The 13,825-nt window shown below is 34.3% G+C and overlaps 1 protein-coding gene across 6 annotated transcripts in view; it reads right to left on the bottom strand.

Moving 5' to 3' along the window:
- Positions 1-1,241: 1,241 nt before the first annotated feature.
- Positions 1,242-13,825, bottom strand: part of POT1 (protection of telomeres 1) — a 118,291-nt gene continuing 105,707 nt past the window's right edge. For 5 of the 6 annotated variants that reach the window (XM_003815460.6, XM_008968450.4, XM_055115360.2 and 2 more), the window contains 5 exons: positions 13,220-13,355; positions 7,233-7,321; positions 5,188-5,279; positions 3,242-3,347; positions 1,242-2,065 (listed from right to left, as the gene is read on the bottom strand). In XM_003815460.6, the coding sequence (XP_003815508.3) occupies positions 1,953-2,065; positions 3,242-3,347; positions 5,188-5,279; positions 7,233-7,321; positions 13,220-13,355 (536 nt within the window). In that variant the 3' untranslated portion in view covers positions 1,242-1,952. Of the gene's footprint in view, positions 2,066-3,241; positions 3,348-5,187; positions 5,280-7,232; positions 7,322-13,219; positions 13,356-13,825 lie in introns of those variants that run through there. The other variant, XM_055115362.1, reaches the window with a different exon arrangement.

A 13,825-nucleotide genomic window follows, 5' to 3' on the forward strand; every position in this document is an offset into this window, starting at 1 on the left:
TACATTCTAAGAACAATACAGGGACAGCATGAGTCAATCCAGTAGTGTCTTAAAAAATGGATGCTGCAGAAAGTGGAAACTGAGGGTGAGTCTGTACACAAACTTCTTTCTTAAATTTGTGTAATTTAAAATCTGATAGGAAGATTCTATCAGTGTTTACAGAAAGGGGCAGGGATCAAATTGGGGCACAATGAACTACCATTTAGTTGTTGCTCCAGAAATAAAATTCTCCTCTCTGGGTTCCTGATTAGCATAAAGTGCATACATCATCTCTAGAGAAATACTAGATGTTGATGGAATAATTCTTGCTAAAAACTGAAAATTTTTTAAAAAAGACAAGGACAAAACCCCACAATAAACCAAAAGAAATCATGATAATGTGGATGTTTATTTAAAACAAAAATAAGAAGAGACATGGCCTATCATCATGAAGATTCATAGGAAGAGTTTTCCTTTGTTAAAGTGGAGATCTTGCAGGCTCACAGTGTGAACCTATGGCACCTTTGGACCTCTACTCTTCTAGATTTAGTGCTTCCTGAAGGCAGAAAAAATGTTTATCTCACCTTTGTATCCTGAGCACATCATCAATACGGAAACACACCTGTTCAACTGTAGGGTTTTAAAATATTTTTCCTGAAAATGTTTTGAACCAAGAGTCTATATTCTTGAAAATAATATCAGTCTTTCTCATTGTCTCAAACAAGCTGATAAGTCGATGATGGGGGACATTGGTAGTTAGCTAAAGAAGATGTGTTAATGTACTCAGGAACTAGAATTTAGAGTTATTATGAGCAAAGAAAGTCAGTTATCCAATCTTTTTGACAATAAGATGTTAAAAGTATTTTGAAACTATAGAAAAACACACTGACTCCTCTTATAATCTATTTCCAATGTTATTTCAGATATTTAAGTCAAAGACTCGTTGCAGAAAACTGTTAGCTTCTGTTCCAGAATCCTTAAGTGGTTAACAGTACAGGCTCTGAACAGAGATTATGTGAATTAAGGCACAGACTCCAGCATTTACAAACTGTGTGAACTTAGTCAAGTCAGCTTATCAATCAAGCCTCAGATTTCTTATCAGAAAAATAGGTTGCTGTGAGGATCAAATACATGTTTAGTGCTTAGCACAGTACCTGGGATGTAGACAGCCCTAACATCTGCTGCATTGCCACACCCATTTCGATTCTTTGCCTCATATCATTTTTCAGCTCAACTTAGGGCAAATAAATGAAACAGTTGAAATGTGTGCACTTATTTATTCTTCACTAATATTAAACCAGGTAATTTATATCTGTCTTTGGCAAATAACATACACAAATCTATCTATATATATATATATAAATGTTTGTATAAAATTGAATATTCATGATTTTAAATTTGACAAACACTGTCAGGTAAAAATCAAACTATTTTACTAAGTTAACATCTCATTCAATTAGTTGTAAGTTGTAATAGCGGCATATTTTACATGAGACTATTAGAAAAGGATAATATTAAGTCATTAACATTATAAATCTGACCACTTTTATTAGGTTGAGGTGAAATAGAGAAATCTCTACTATCCTGGAGAGAAACAAGCAATAAAACCATGTATTACAAATTTAAAGAAATGAATTTATCCTAAAATCATCAGTATCAGCACCCCAACAAAGCAACTTCGCCATTTCTACTTAAAGTACACTGTAGCTTGATCAGACAAACACTTATCTCAGCAGTACTTGTTTAAGCAGGTCTCTTTGTACAAAAGCAAAACAGAAAGCAAAACAAAATCCATAGCCATTATTTACCTTGCACCCAGTAAAAGCCAAGAGATTTAAGGTAAGGACATTTTCTAATCGCATACCCATGCTAACATCATCAACATTGCTGATACAAAACTCAGGGCAGGAAAAGAAGCTCAAACAGGGAAGGTGAGTGGCAACATTTTATGTATGCTAAATTGGATGGCAATATTAGATTACATCTTCTGCAACTGTGGTGTCAAAAATCTGATAGCAAATTTGATTATCTGTTCCATTTGTGACATTGTATGACTTGATGAAGCATTCCAACCACGGATATGCATCTACAAAAACAAAAACAAAAAAAGCGATTGAACCATTAAAACAAAATAAATAACTCTGAAATAGGTACCTAAGCTTACCACTGAGCTAGAAAAATTAACATTTATTTTGGCTTGAAAAGTAAGTAAACGTCCCTTCCAAATTTAACATTATTCTCTCTTCAAAATACATATTAGATTCATGTTATTGTTTTGGAGCAATTGTGACTAATTTGAATTTTTTGCCACAAGCAGGTAACAGTGATTACATCTTGGGTTTCAAAATGGTTGGTATATATTTTAAAAATCTAAAATAGTGGTTAAAATGGGTCTACCAGGCCCATGCTTTTGCATATAAAGATTTAGTTCTAGAAATCTATCCAAAAGAATCCAAACAGCTAACACAAATTAAAACTGACAACACATAAAGGTATTCAAGTTAAACTTGGTTAGAGATCAACACAAATTCCTATCATTATGTAACTATTATAAGATGCAAAGATTGACCAGGGAGAGTAAAGCCTGATTAAAAATAATATATAAAAATTAAACCAGCTGCTAAATCTGCAGCTGGTAAAATTTCCTATGATAAAAAATTGTTAGAAAAATCAAATTGTCTTAATATGACTTAGATCTGCAAGTTTCAACATAAGTACAAATATAGTCACAGAAGGAAAATTCAGTGGCAGCAGGTATATGCAGTACAATTTGAAATGAGGAAGATCTGGTTTATTAATCAAATGTTTATGCAGAAAACAAAGCTCATAAAAAATTGGTAAAACAAAAGCTTGTAAAATCTGAAACTAGTTAACGATAAATAAAAAAATTAATCCATGAATTAAATTGGATAATTGGAGTTTGTTACAGAGAATGTTTACTGCCAACAATTCATCACTTTTGGTCTAATTTCAACTAAAATGCTTGTAGCATGACAATGTCAAATGTGCTTGTGATCAAAACTACCTCCCTTTCCTATATTTAAAAATACTTTTAAAATCTTTTGACTGCAGGAAATATGATTCATAACTATTTTATCCCTGCCACTCTCTTCATCAAAGGTTGATCATACAGTAATCACTCACTACTTAGTAAATCATTTGGAAGCAAAGCTTTCAGACTTCTAGAAGTCCACAGAGTACATATATGTTAGTGCTATCTCAAGTAAAAGAAGTGTGGGATTGTTAAAATATTCTTGCCTACCAATTTTTATTCCTGGAGGACAAAACATATCCATGATCATATCCATACTTTTCTGAAGGTCATCATCCATTAGAACTTCTGATGCTGGAATCTGGAAGAATTTGTCCTTAAAAATGTTTCATGAGAGAAAAAAAAAGGAAATAATATTAATCCTTTTTAATGTTATTATTAACACATTTCAATATTGTCCAATTAAAAGATAATCTAGACAGTTTCCCTCTATCAAGATTGTAGAATTCATAAACTAGAATGCTGGTCTCAACTCCAAAATCTTATTTACTCTTTAATCTTAAAATAGCTTTGAGATACACATAATCAAGTAAATTGCTCTGATTTAATAATGATGATGGTAATAATGATTTAAAAACAATGAGGCTGACTATTCTCTTTGTACATAGAAAAAAAATCTTGTGCTAAGCTTAAATGAATATAACATATAGTATATGTATTATATAGTTATTTAATTTTTCTCTTCCCTACTATGTTATAAGTTTCAAGAAGGAAGGAATTTTGTTTACTTTGTTCACCGCTGTGTCTCCATCACATAGGATAGTACCTAGTACACAGCAGGTGCTCATTAAATATTTAATGAAAGGTTAAATGAATTGTGTAGGTGGGAGAAAAATTCTCCTCTCAACTATACCTCAGATCTTTTCCAATCCATGTAGTAAACATTTTAACTTCACCCTAAGAGAGGTCTGGGCTTTGACCTTAGCTTGTGGAACATAATCTCTAAGCCCTTTCTATGTCACACTTGATAGAAGTATTTTTGCCTGGAAGCCCTGGGTCACTATGAATAGTTTAACAATATGATGTAGGGTGGGAAGTTTGGAGCATGTGGTATCAGCTTGATCTCAAGAGGGGCTGAAGACTATGATCAGCCATATGGGCAGTCAACCATACCTACATGATAGAGTCCCACTAAAATCTTTTAGCAGAGCTTCCCTATCTGGCAATATATTATGTATATTGCTATACACTGTTGCAGGGAAAGTAACAGTCCACAACTCTGTGGGGAGAGGACAACTATAAGTTCCATGTCTGGAACTTTCCTGGACTCTGTCCTATACATCTCTTTCATTATCTGATTTTAATGTACATCCTTTAGCTGTAATAATCTGTAACTGTCGGTATAACAGTTTTCAGTGAGTTCTAGGAGTCTTGTGAATTATCAAATCTAAGAGTGGCCTTGGGGACTTCCAATTGCAATTAGTGTCAGAAATGAGGAAGGTTTTGTAGACTGCCTCAAAACTTTATACAATAATATCTATCTTCCCTGTTAAAGTAACTTCATTCCTCTAATATGAAATGTGGAGGTTTAAAAAGTAAGATCAAGGCTGGGCACGGTGGCTCACGCCTGTAATCTCAGCACTTTGAGAGGACAAGGGTGGGTGGATCATGAGGTCAGGAGTTCAAGACCAGCCTGGCCAAGATGGTGAAACCCTGTCTCTACAAAAATACAAAAATTAGCTGGGCGTGGTGGTGCATACCTGTAATCCCAGCTACTTGGGAGGCTGAGGCAGAGAACTGCTTGAACCCGGGAGGCGGAGGTTGCAGTGAGCCGAGATCGTGCCACTGCACTCCAGCCTGGGCAACAGAGCAAGACTCCATCTCAAAAAACAAACAAACAAACAAAGTACGATAAAATGTTGACTACAAATAATGCTTCCATAGTGTGGCCGTATCTCTGCATTTTGGCCGTGGTATAGGGAATGACTCTTTAAATCCCTGTTCCTTAATTTTTCACTATTCAAATGTTAAGATTTAGTGTCAAATAAAAAAAGAGATACATACACAGATGATTCAAGATTTATGTGCTCATATTTTACTTATATTTTTAAGTTGCCTTAAGTCCTTTTAGGAACAAAGCAGGTATGAATAAATGTATTCAATTTTTTAAATATTATTTTTTAATTAAAAATACCTTTATTACCTCTGATACTTACAGAATCCATGAGATAGGTTTCTAGTACTCCTGTTCCATCATCAAGTGTAAAGGTCATAACAAACACATATTGGAGGGGTACAATACCCAGTACTAGTGAAGGAAAAAAAGATCAAACCATATGAGTCTGCTATTCCTTATTATCAAGGTAAAGTTAAAATTGTTTTATGATAGTATAGACCTGTAAATTTTATTTACTAAAATAACTCAAGATACAAAGAAAAACTTGGCATTATCTCCAGGTAGATAGTGTCAGAATTGAATTGGAGGACACCCAGCTGGCGTCTGCTGAGGGACTGCCTGCTTGGTGTGTGGGTGAAAACCCCTATGCATTTGGTCACATAAGTCTTCTGCACTGATTGCTGTGGTGTCAGAGCAGAGGACAGTTTGTGTTTTTAACTCCACAGATACTCAACCTATAATTAAGCTCATTTAGCAGATTCATTTTGGAATATTTCACTATACCTACATAGGGAGAATATCTTATGATAAGCAATTTAATCTTTTTGATTAAATATTAAAGTATATTTAAAATAAGTTGACACCCTCACACCTGTATTCTCAGCACTTTGGGAGGCTGAGGTGGGCGGATCACCTGGGCGGATCTTGAGGAGTTCAAGACCAGCCTGACCAACATGATGAAACCCTGTCTCTACTAAAAATACCAAAAAAAATAGCTAGGCTTGGTAACATACACCTGTAATCCCAGCTCCTCTGGAGGCTGAGGCATGAGAATTGATTGAACCTGGGAGGCAGAGGTTGCAGTGAGTCGAGATTGCACCACTGCACTCCAGCCTGGGCGACAGAGTAAGACTCTGTCTCAAAATAAATAAATAAAAATAAATAAATAAATAAAACAGTTGATAGCCTCCATAGAAACCACAAAAGGTGATTCATGAAATGTAACTCATTGCATGTTAGTTTTATGAAAGATAAAATTAAAATACAGAATATTCTAAACAATAGCATGCAGTTAAATACCGTTTTAGCATGCCTCTCTCCTTTCTATTATAAGCTAGGGGAATAATTTATAACTTTAAAAAAGAAAAAAGGGATATCATCTGGTTGAATGGACAAGAATGTCAGAATCTGAGATTTAATAATTTGGTAAGATAAGGAATAAATAAGAAATTAGAGATACTGGGTAAAACGAAAATTCACAGGTTAAGATAAATATCTTCTTGTTTGGAAATGGAAGATACTCAATTTATAGAATGTTTTATTAGCTTTTATCTGTGGAACCCATATTTAAACAGTAGGACTAATTAACAGGGCAAGTAAGAATAAATTAGGACATACAGACATGAACTAGGGCATACAACAGACATTAATACAGGGGAACTGAATTTTAGGCTTCAAAAGGTCTCAATAGGTTAAAACTGTGAACTAAAACTAAGAAAGATGAACTTAGCACCTACTCCCAGGAACCATAAAAACAAAAATATTACATTAAGAATAGAACAAAGAGACCAAGTTCAAGAAGTTCATGTGACAGAAAAAAAAATTACATTAAGAATAGAATGAGGAGACCAAGTTCAAGAAGTTCATGGACAGGAACCTAGGATTTCACTGGACCACAAATAAAACATGAGATGGCTGTATTAAAAAGGAAAGAAAACAAAACCAAGTGTACAAATAAATAGCTATACAATGACATTTCAGGCTAGTAGAAGCTGAGTGTCCAGTTTCAGGTAAATAATAATTTCACTCTATTCTGAATTGGCCAAACAACATCTGCAGCACAATGTCCAGCTCTGAATGCCAAATTCTGAGAAAAGCACTGGTAAAGTGGAATGCTTACTGAGGAGGAAAAACAAAATAGTAAGGCATAAGGGAAAGTATGTGACGGTGCCTGCTTGAAGAAATACAGACTAAAGGAAGGCTTGGCAGATATCTTTAAATTTACAAAGTCTGTTTATCTTACAGAAGAAGGAATAAGTATACAAAGAAGGAACAGGTATACTTTCAGGTATACTGAAATATAAGTAGGTGAAATAACCTTGTATACAAACAGTTAAAATTGCAGGGCATGGAAATTTAGCTAACCTTCTGCCACAGAAGAAGGAATCCACGATGTTTTATCAACCAGGGAATTTAGATTTTGTATGGATCTCAAACTAGAACACTGTTTACATCTGAAATTTTAAAAGAAAGAACCATAAATATTTAAAAATAATTTAGCTTGTTTGTTTTAACTTTTTACTGCTCAAACATGTGTAGTTTTAAAATATAAATTATTAAACAGAAGAATACTGCATCCCCTATATTGTAATGTGCTTGCTTGTTTCACAAGAGAATTATGAAAGAGTAAGCTTATTACATAAAGGCAATAAAAAAGACAGTATAAGATTGAGAATAAACAACTCTAAATTGAGAACAGGGTGCTCGGTTCCAGGTCATTAATTAATTTTGCTCTCAATTTCCTTATTTGTTAAAATGAAAAGTTGAAGAAAATGATCATCTCTAAGAATTCTCTGATTCTATGATCTATATCTATATCTATCTATCTATATATAGATATATATATTTTTTAAGACAAGGTCTCACTCTGTCACCCAGGCACTGTCACCTCTGCCTCGTGGGCTCAAGTGAGCCTCCCACCTCAGCCTTCCAAGTAGCTAGAACCACAGTAGCACACCACCATGCCTGGGTGATTTTTGTAATTTTGTAGAGACAGGGTCTTGCCACAATGCCCAGGCTGGTCTCAACTCCTGAGCTCAAGCCAACTGCCTGCCTTGGCCTCCCAAAGTACTGGGATTACAGGTGTGAGCCACCATACCTGGCCTCTGTAAGTAATATCTTACTAAATTCAAAGTGTTAATAAATATGGCCAATAGAGAAAAATTACTAAACAGTCAGAACATGCAAGATTCTAGATAATATTTTTAGTAAGCACACATCCAGAGGTTTGTAGTTTATGATGCCTAATTCCATAGTTAACTTTTGAAATGTATACAAATCTAAGACTACACAATACACTAAAGTTGTGCATTGTGTAGTACAGTTATTTTGCTTTACTTGAATACCAACATATTTTAACTATGAGTAATTTATTTTTTATTATGCATCATCATGTTTATGAGATGTTGATAAGAAAATATACTTGAAAAGATATACTTGAATAAAAATAAAAGTTCGAAAGGTCCATGCAATTTGTTTTCATTTGCACTTTGAGGAAAACAAGAGGGTAACCACATTACATCTTATACCCTTTTATTTATTAAATATATAGGTGTTTCTTTTCTAATAAAAGATGTCAATTTAACAAAAGAATATTATTGCCTAAGAAAAAGACTACGATATTGATTAGCATTAGACATTATTAAAGTAAGTATAGTATAAAAATTAAAAATTAAGGATATTAAGTCAAAATTAAATACAGAACTACTTACTTCCAAAGCAGTGAAAGGGGAAACAGAAAAAATTAGAAATATAAACTAAATATATCAATAACTTAAGAACATATTTAAACTCAACTATTAAAACTAAAATTTAGCCATAAGCTTTTATTTATGAGTGACATACAAAATAGAATGCCAGAAACTTGAAAGCAAAGGGATGAGAGTAACCTATAAAGCAATTACCAAACAAAAATTTTAAAAAAACCTATAAAACACAAGAAACCATAAAGTTAAAAAGGCATGGAATACACTAGAAGTATGGATGAAACTGACAAAGATTAGTATCTCTAACACGGAAAGAAACCTTACGATCAATTACATGTATGTGCGCTCACACATGAACCAAAAAAGAAATCAGTAACCACATAGAAAAACAGGCAAAAGATGTGAACATGGAATTCGTACAGTAGGAAACCTATGTAGCTGATAAACACGGGGGCTGCTTAAACACACCAGACATCTAGGAAATACAAATAAAAACATCATGGATACCATCTGATGCTCACTGGCCTGACAAAATTACAAAATTAATGCCAAGTATCAGACAGAAATAGACTAATACCAAGTGTTGGAGTGAACTTGGTAGAAACTAAAATTTTATACATTACTGATGGGACCATATATTGTTAAAACCATAGGAAGAACAATTTGGTATTTCTTCCCATAAAGCAAAACTTATATATACCTTATAATCCAGTAATTCTAATTTCAGGTAAACACCTTAGGAGTAACTTTCAAACATTTTTGTTAAGGACTCACAGTAAGAAATTCATTTAATATCATATCTTAGTAATACATACATACACATACAATTGAAATGAAAGTTTAGGAAACAACACTGACCCTTACTGTGTAAAATGTTCTCTATTATCCATTCCCTCTCATTCCATTTTTTACTACAACCACATCATATAATTAAAAAAAAAACTGTTTATGACCCACTGAACTCATTTTATGACAAGGGAAATAGACAAGAAAACATATAACGTGACTTCATTATGGTCTGTAAATGAAACAAAAAATAACACATATCCATTAATAGTAAAATAGGCTAATAAATTCTGATATTTCATAACATACTCCATAGATGTTAAATAATCTAAATCTACATGCATCAATAGTGGTAAATCTTGAAAATTTTAATGAATCAAAAAAAGCAAGCTGTAAAAGGCTTGGCATAGTACGAAACAGTTTATATAAATTTAAAAAATGAAAAATACGCCATACTGCTTAAGAGTTCACACATATAATGAAGGCATAAAAACATTGATGAGAAGGATTTAATCCAAGTTTGGAAAAGTAGCTACCTCTGAGAAAAAAGAGTTAGAGAAGGGATTGATACGGCGTTATACTACTTCTCTGTAACATTTAATTTCTTAAAAATAAAAGTTTGGAGGTCAAGGTAGGCAGATTGCTTGAACTCCAGAGTTCAAGACCAGCCTGGGCAACGTGGCAAAACCCCATCCCTACAAAAATTAGCTAGGTGTGGTGGTGTGCACCTGTAGTCCCAGCTAGTCGGGAGGCTGAGATAGTAGGATTGCTTGAGCCCAGGATGTCAAGGCTACAATGAGCTGAAATCATGCCACTTCAGCCTGGGTGTCAGAATGACACTGTCTCCAAAAAAAAAAAAAAAAACAAAGAGTCTGAAATAATGTCAAAACGTTAAGATTTGTTAAATCTAAATGGTGGATACATAATTGTTGTGATGTTACTTCTTTTATTTTTCTATAAGTTAAAATTATTTCATAACCCAAAAATAAAAAGAAGAATCAATTAAAAGATATACTGGCTTCTGATGATGAAACTCAAGTAATAAAAAATGTAAAAATGTCTTAAAATCTGGAGTGTGAACAGCATTTGCCTTAGTTTTGAAGCAACTAGTAAAAGGTCAACAGCCTTGGTTGGGCACGGTGGCTCACACCTGTAATCCCAGCACTTTGGGAGGCCGAGGTGGGCAGATCACCTAAGGTCAGGAGGTCAAAACCAGCCTGGCCAACATGGTGAAACCTCGTTTCTAATAACAATACGAAACAATCAGCCGGGTGTTAGTGGTGCATGCCTGTAGTCCCAGCTACTCGGGGAGGTTGAGACAGGAGAATCGCTTGAACCGGGGAGGCAGAGGTTGCAGTGAGCTGAGATCATGCCACTGCACTCCTGCCTGGGCAATAGAGCAAGACTTCATCTCAAAAAAAAAAAAAAAAAAAAAATGGGGGCCTTAAGGTAATTTTTTTGAGACTTCTAGTAAAAGAAGAAGTAGTATTTCAGAGTTTAAAATGAATATGAATATTTCCTTTCCTGGCTTAGACTCGTCATGGTGCCCAGTACTGGCAAGGCAAAATAGAGAGAAAGGGGAAAGAACAAAAGCAAGTGAGCGAGGATGAGCATGCAAAAAGAGAAAGTTCAGTGACTTATTATACAAGAAAAACAGAATTTTATGAGTTTTAATTTTTTAATTAATTGGCTTAATTAAAAATCATTTTATTTTAAAAAAAGATGGACTCTCAGATCATGAGTCTAATGAGAGGGAGAATTAGACACTGAGTATATCAGAGTAAAAACAGCTATAACACAGAGATTTAAGTCAGTGGCATACACTTTCACTTTATGGCTAAAATTTTATGATATGTTGGAAGGACAGAGGGCAATGCCTAACAGTGACTTTACCACACAATTAGGGAGGTATCATGCTTACAGTATAATATTTTTCAACCAGTATATAATTTTTCAATCAGGATTTACACATTATGACAATGACTACTAATTGCTACAAATGTAGAAGTCGGAAAGAAAGAGGAATAGGATGGTAAAACATATGTTATAATCCAAGGTTTCTCAAATCAGAATGTGTCCAGGGTGATTGTTTCATCAAGCAGTAGAGGAGATTTTATCCCTACCCCCTCCTTCTAAATGTAGAAATCTGTTTATAGCTCCTAATGAATTCTTTTATATTCCAATTTTCAGTGGCAGCAAATTTGTAATTTAGTGGCTCAGAAATTCTGAAATTGAATCACTTAATTTTTACTAGGTTTGCAGCTCTGAATTTTTCTCTGTAACTGGAATCTAAATCCTCACTGTTAAAGAAAACAAGTGAGTACCAGCCTCTGGTTGAGGAATCAAAAGATAGCAGCCTTATGCCTCACACATTGTGTGTACTCTCACTATATATGCTTATCAAAAGAACAGATATATGCCAGAAAAACCTAGTACATATAAGTTGATACACTGTAAGTTTATGCTGAACATATAGTAACCAATGAAATAAACTAATAAAAATTACTCTTCAACAGTTTTTAATTGCAAAAGTTTTCTCAGTTGAAAACACCACCACACATCTGCAACCATCTGATCTTTGACAAACCTGACAAAAACAAGCAATGGGGAAAGGATTCCCTATTTAATAAATGTTGGGAAAACTGGCTAGCCATATGCAGAAAACTGAAACTGGACCCCCTTACACCTTATATAAAAATCAACTCAAGATGGGTTAAAGACTTAAATGTAAGACCTAAAACCATAAAAATCCTAGAAGGAAACCTGGGCAATACCATTCAGGACATAGGCATGGGCAAAGACTTCATGTCTAAAACACCAAAAGCAATGACAATAAGCCAAAATTGACAAATGGGACCTAATTAAACTAAAGAGCTTCTGCACAGCAAAAGAAACTATCATCAGAGTAAACAGGCAACCTACAGAATGGGAGGAAATTTTTGCAATCCATCTGACAAAGGTCTAATATCTAGACTCTATAAAGAACTTAAATTTAAAAGAAAAAAACAACCCCATCAAAAAGTGGGCGAAGGATATGAACAGACAGTTCTTAAAAGGAGACATTTACACAGCCAACAAACATATGAAAGAAAGCTCAATGTCACGGATCATTAGAGAAATGCAAATCAAAACCACAATGAGATACCATCTCACGCCACTTAGAATGGCAATCATTAAAAAGTCAGGAAACAACAGATGCTTGAGACAATGTGAAGAAACAGGAATGCTTTTACACTGTTGGTGGGAGTGTAAATTAGTTCAATCTTTGTGGAACACGGTATGGCAATTCCTCAAGGATCTAGAACTAGAAATGCCATTTGATCCAGCAATCCCATAACTGGGTATATACCCAAAGGATTATAAATCATTCTACTATAAAGACACATGCACACGTACATTTATTGCAGCACTATTCACAATAGCAAAGACCTGGAACTATACCAAATGTCCATCAGTGATAGACTGGATTAAGAAAATGTGGCACATACACACCATGGAATACTATGCAGCCAAAAAAAGGATGGGTTCATGTCCTTGCCAGGCATATGGATAAAGCCGGAAACCATCATTCTCAGCAAACTAACACCAGAACAGAAAACCAAACACTGCATGTTCTCACTCATAAGTGGGAGTTGAACAATGAGAAGACATGGAGACAGGGAGGGGAACATCACACACCAGGGCCTGTCAGGGGGTGGGAGGCTAGGGGAAGAACAGCATTAGGAGAAATGCCTAATGCAGGTGACGGGTTGATGGGTGCAGCAAACCACCATAGCACGTGTATACCTACGTAACAAACCTCCATGTTCTGCACATGACCCCAGAACTTAAAAGTATAATAAACAAAACAAAACAAAATACCCATAGTGATGTATTGTTCCTTGTATAAGAAATGGTGCTGAAAGGTCCAAAAGTTCCAGGTCTTCGTGGCCAGATCTCACAGGAATTACACTATTAAACTTGTTCGAGAGTTTGCAAATTTCACTGAGTGTACCTCCTGTTAAGAGAATAAATAAATCCTTCAAGTAGTGCAAATAAAATGTAGACAAAGTACAGTCCTATTAAATAATGTGTGAGGTATAATAAAAGACTAAAGGAATTGACAGAAAAAGACAATGAATGTATGTAAAAAATATTAATTTGTAAATGTACAATCCTATACATTGATTAAAAAAATCAATGCACAAAAATGCTGAGACTTTGGTAAAATATAAAGCTTGTGAAATTTTAACCAACTTCTTAAATTTAAACAAATTGCTCTTTATTTCAGGAACACTTTGGTTCAAATAACCAAAAGAGGGAATATAAATTAAAAGCTAAGTTATGATCAGATTCTCACTAATTTGCTATATACTAATTAATATCTGGGCAAATTTAGAGTTTAAATCTCAATTTTCAGGTCAATATTTCATTTAAATATAGATATGAGTAGTTCATGTAATATGAATTCACATATAAAATTTGTTC

This window comes from Pan paniscus, chromosome 6 (assembly GCF_029289425.2).
Source record: "Pan paniscus chromosome 6, NHGRI_mPanPan1-v2.0_pri, whole genome shotgun sequence".
Taxonomy (NCBI): Eukaryota; Metazoa; Chordata; class Mammalia; order Primates; family Hominidae; genus Pan; species Pan paniscus.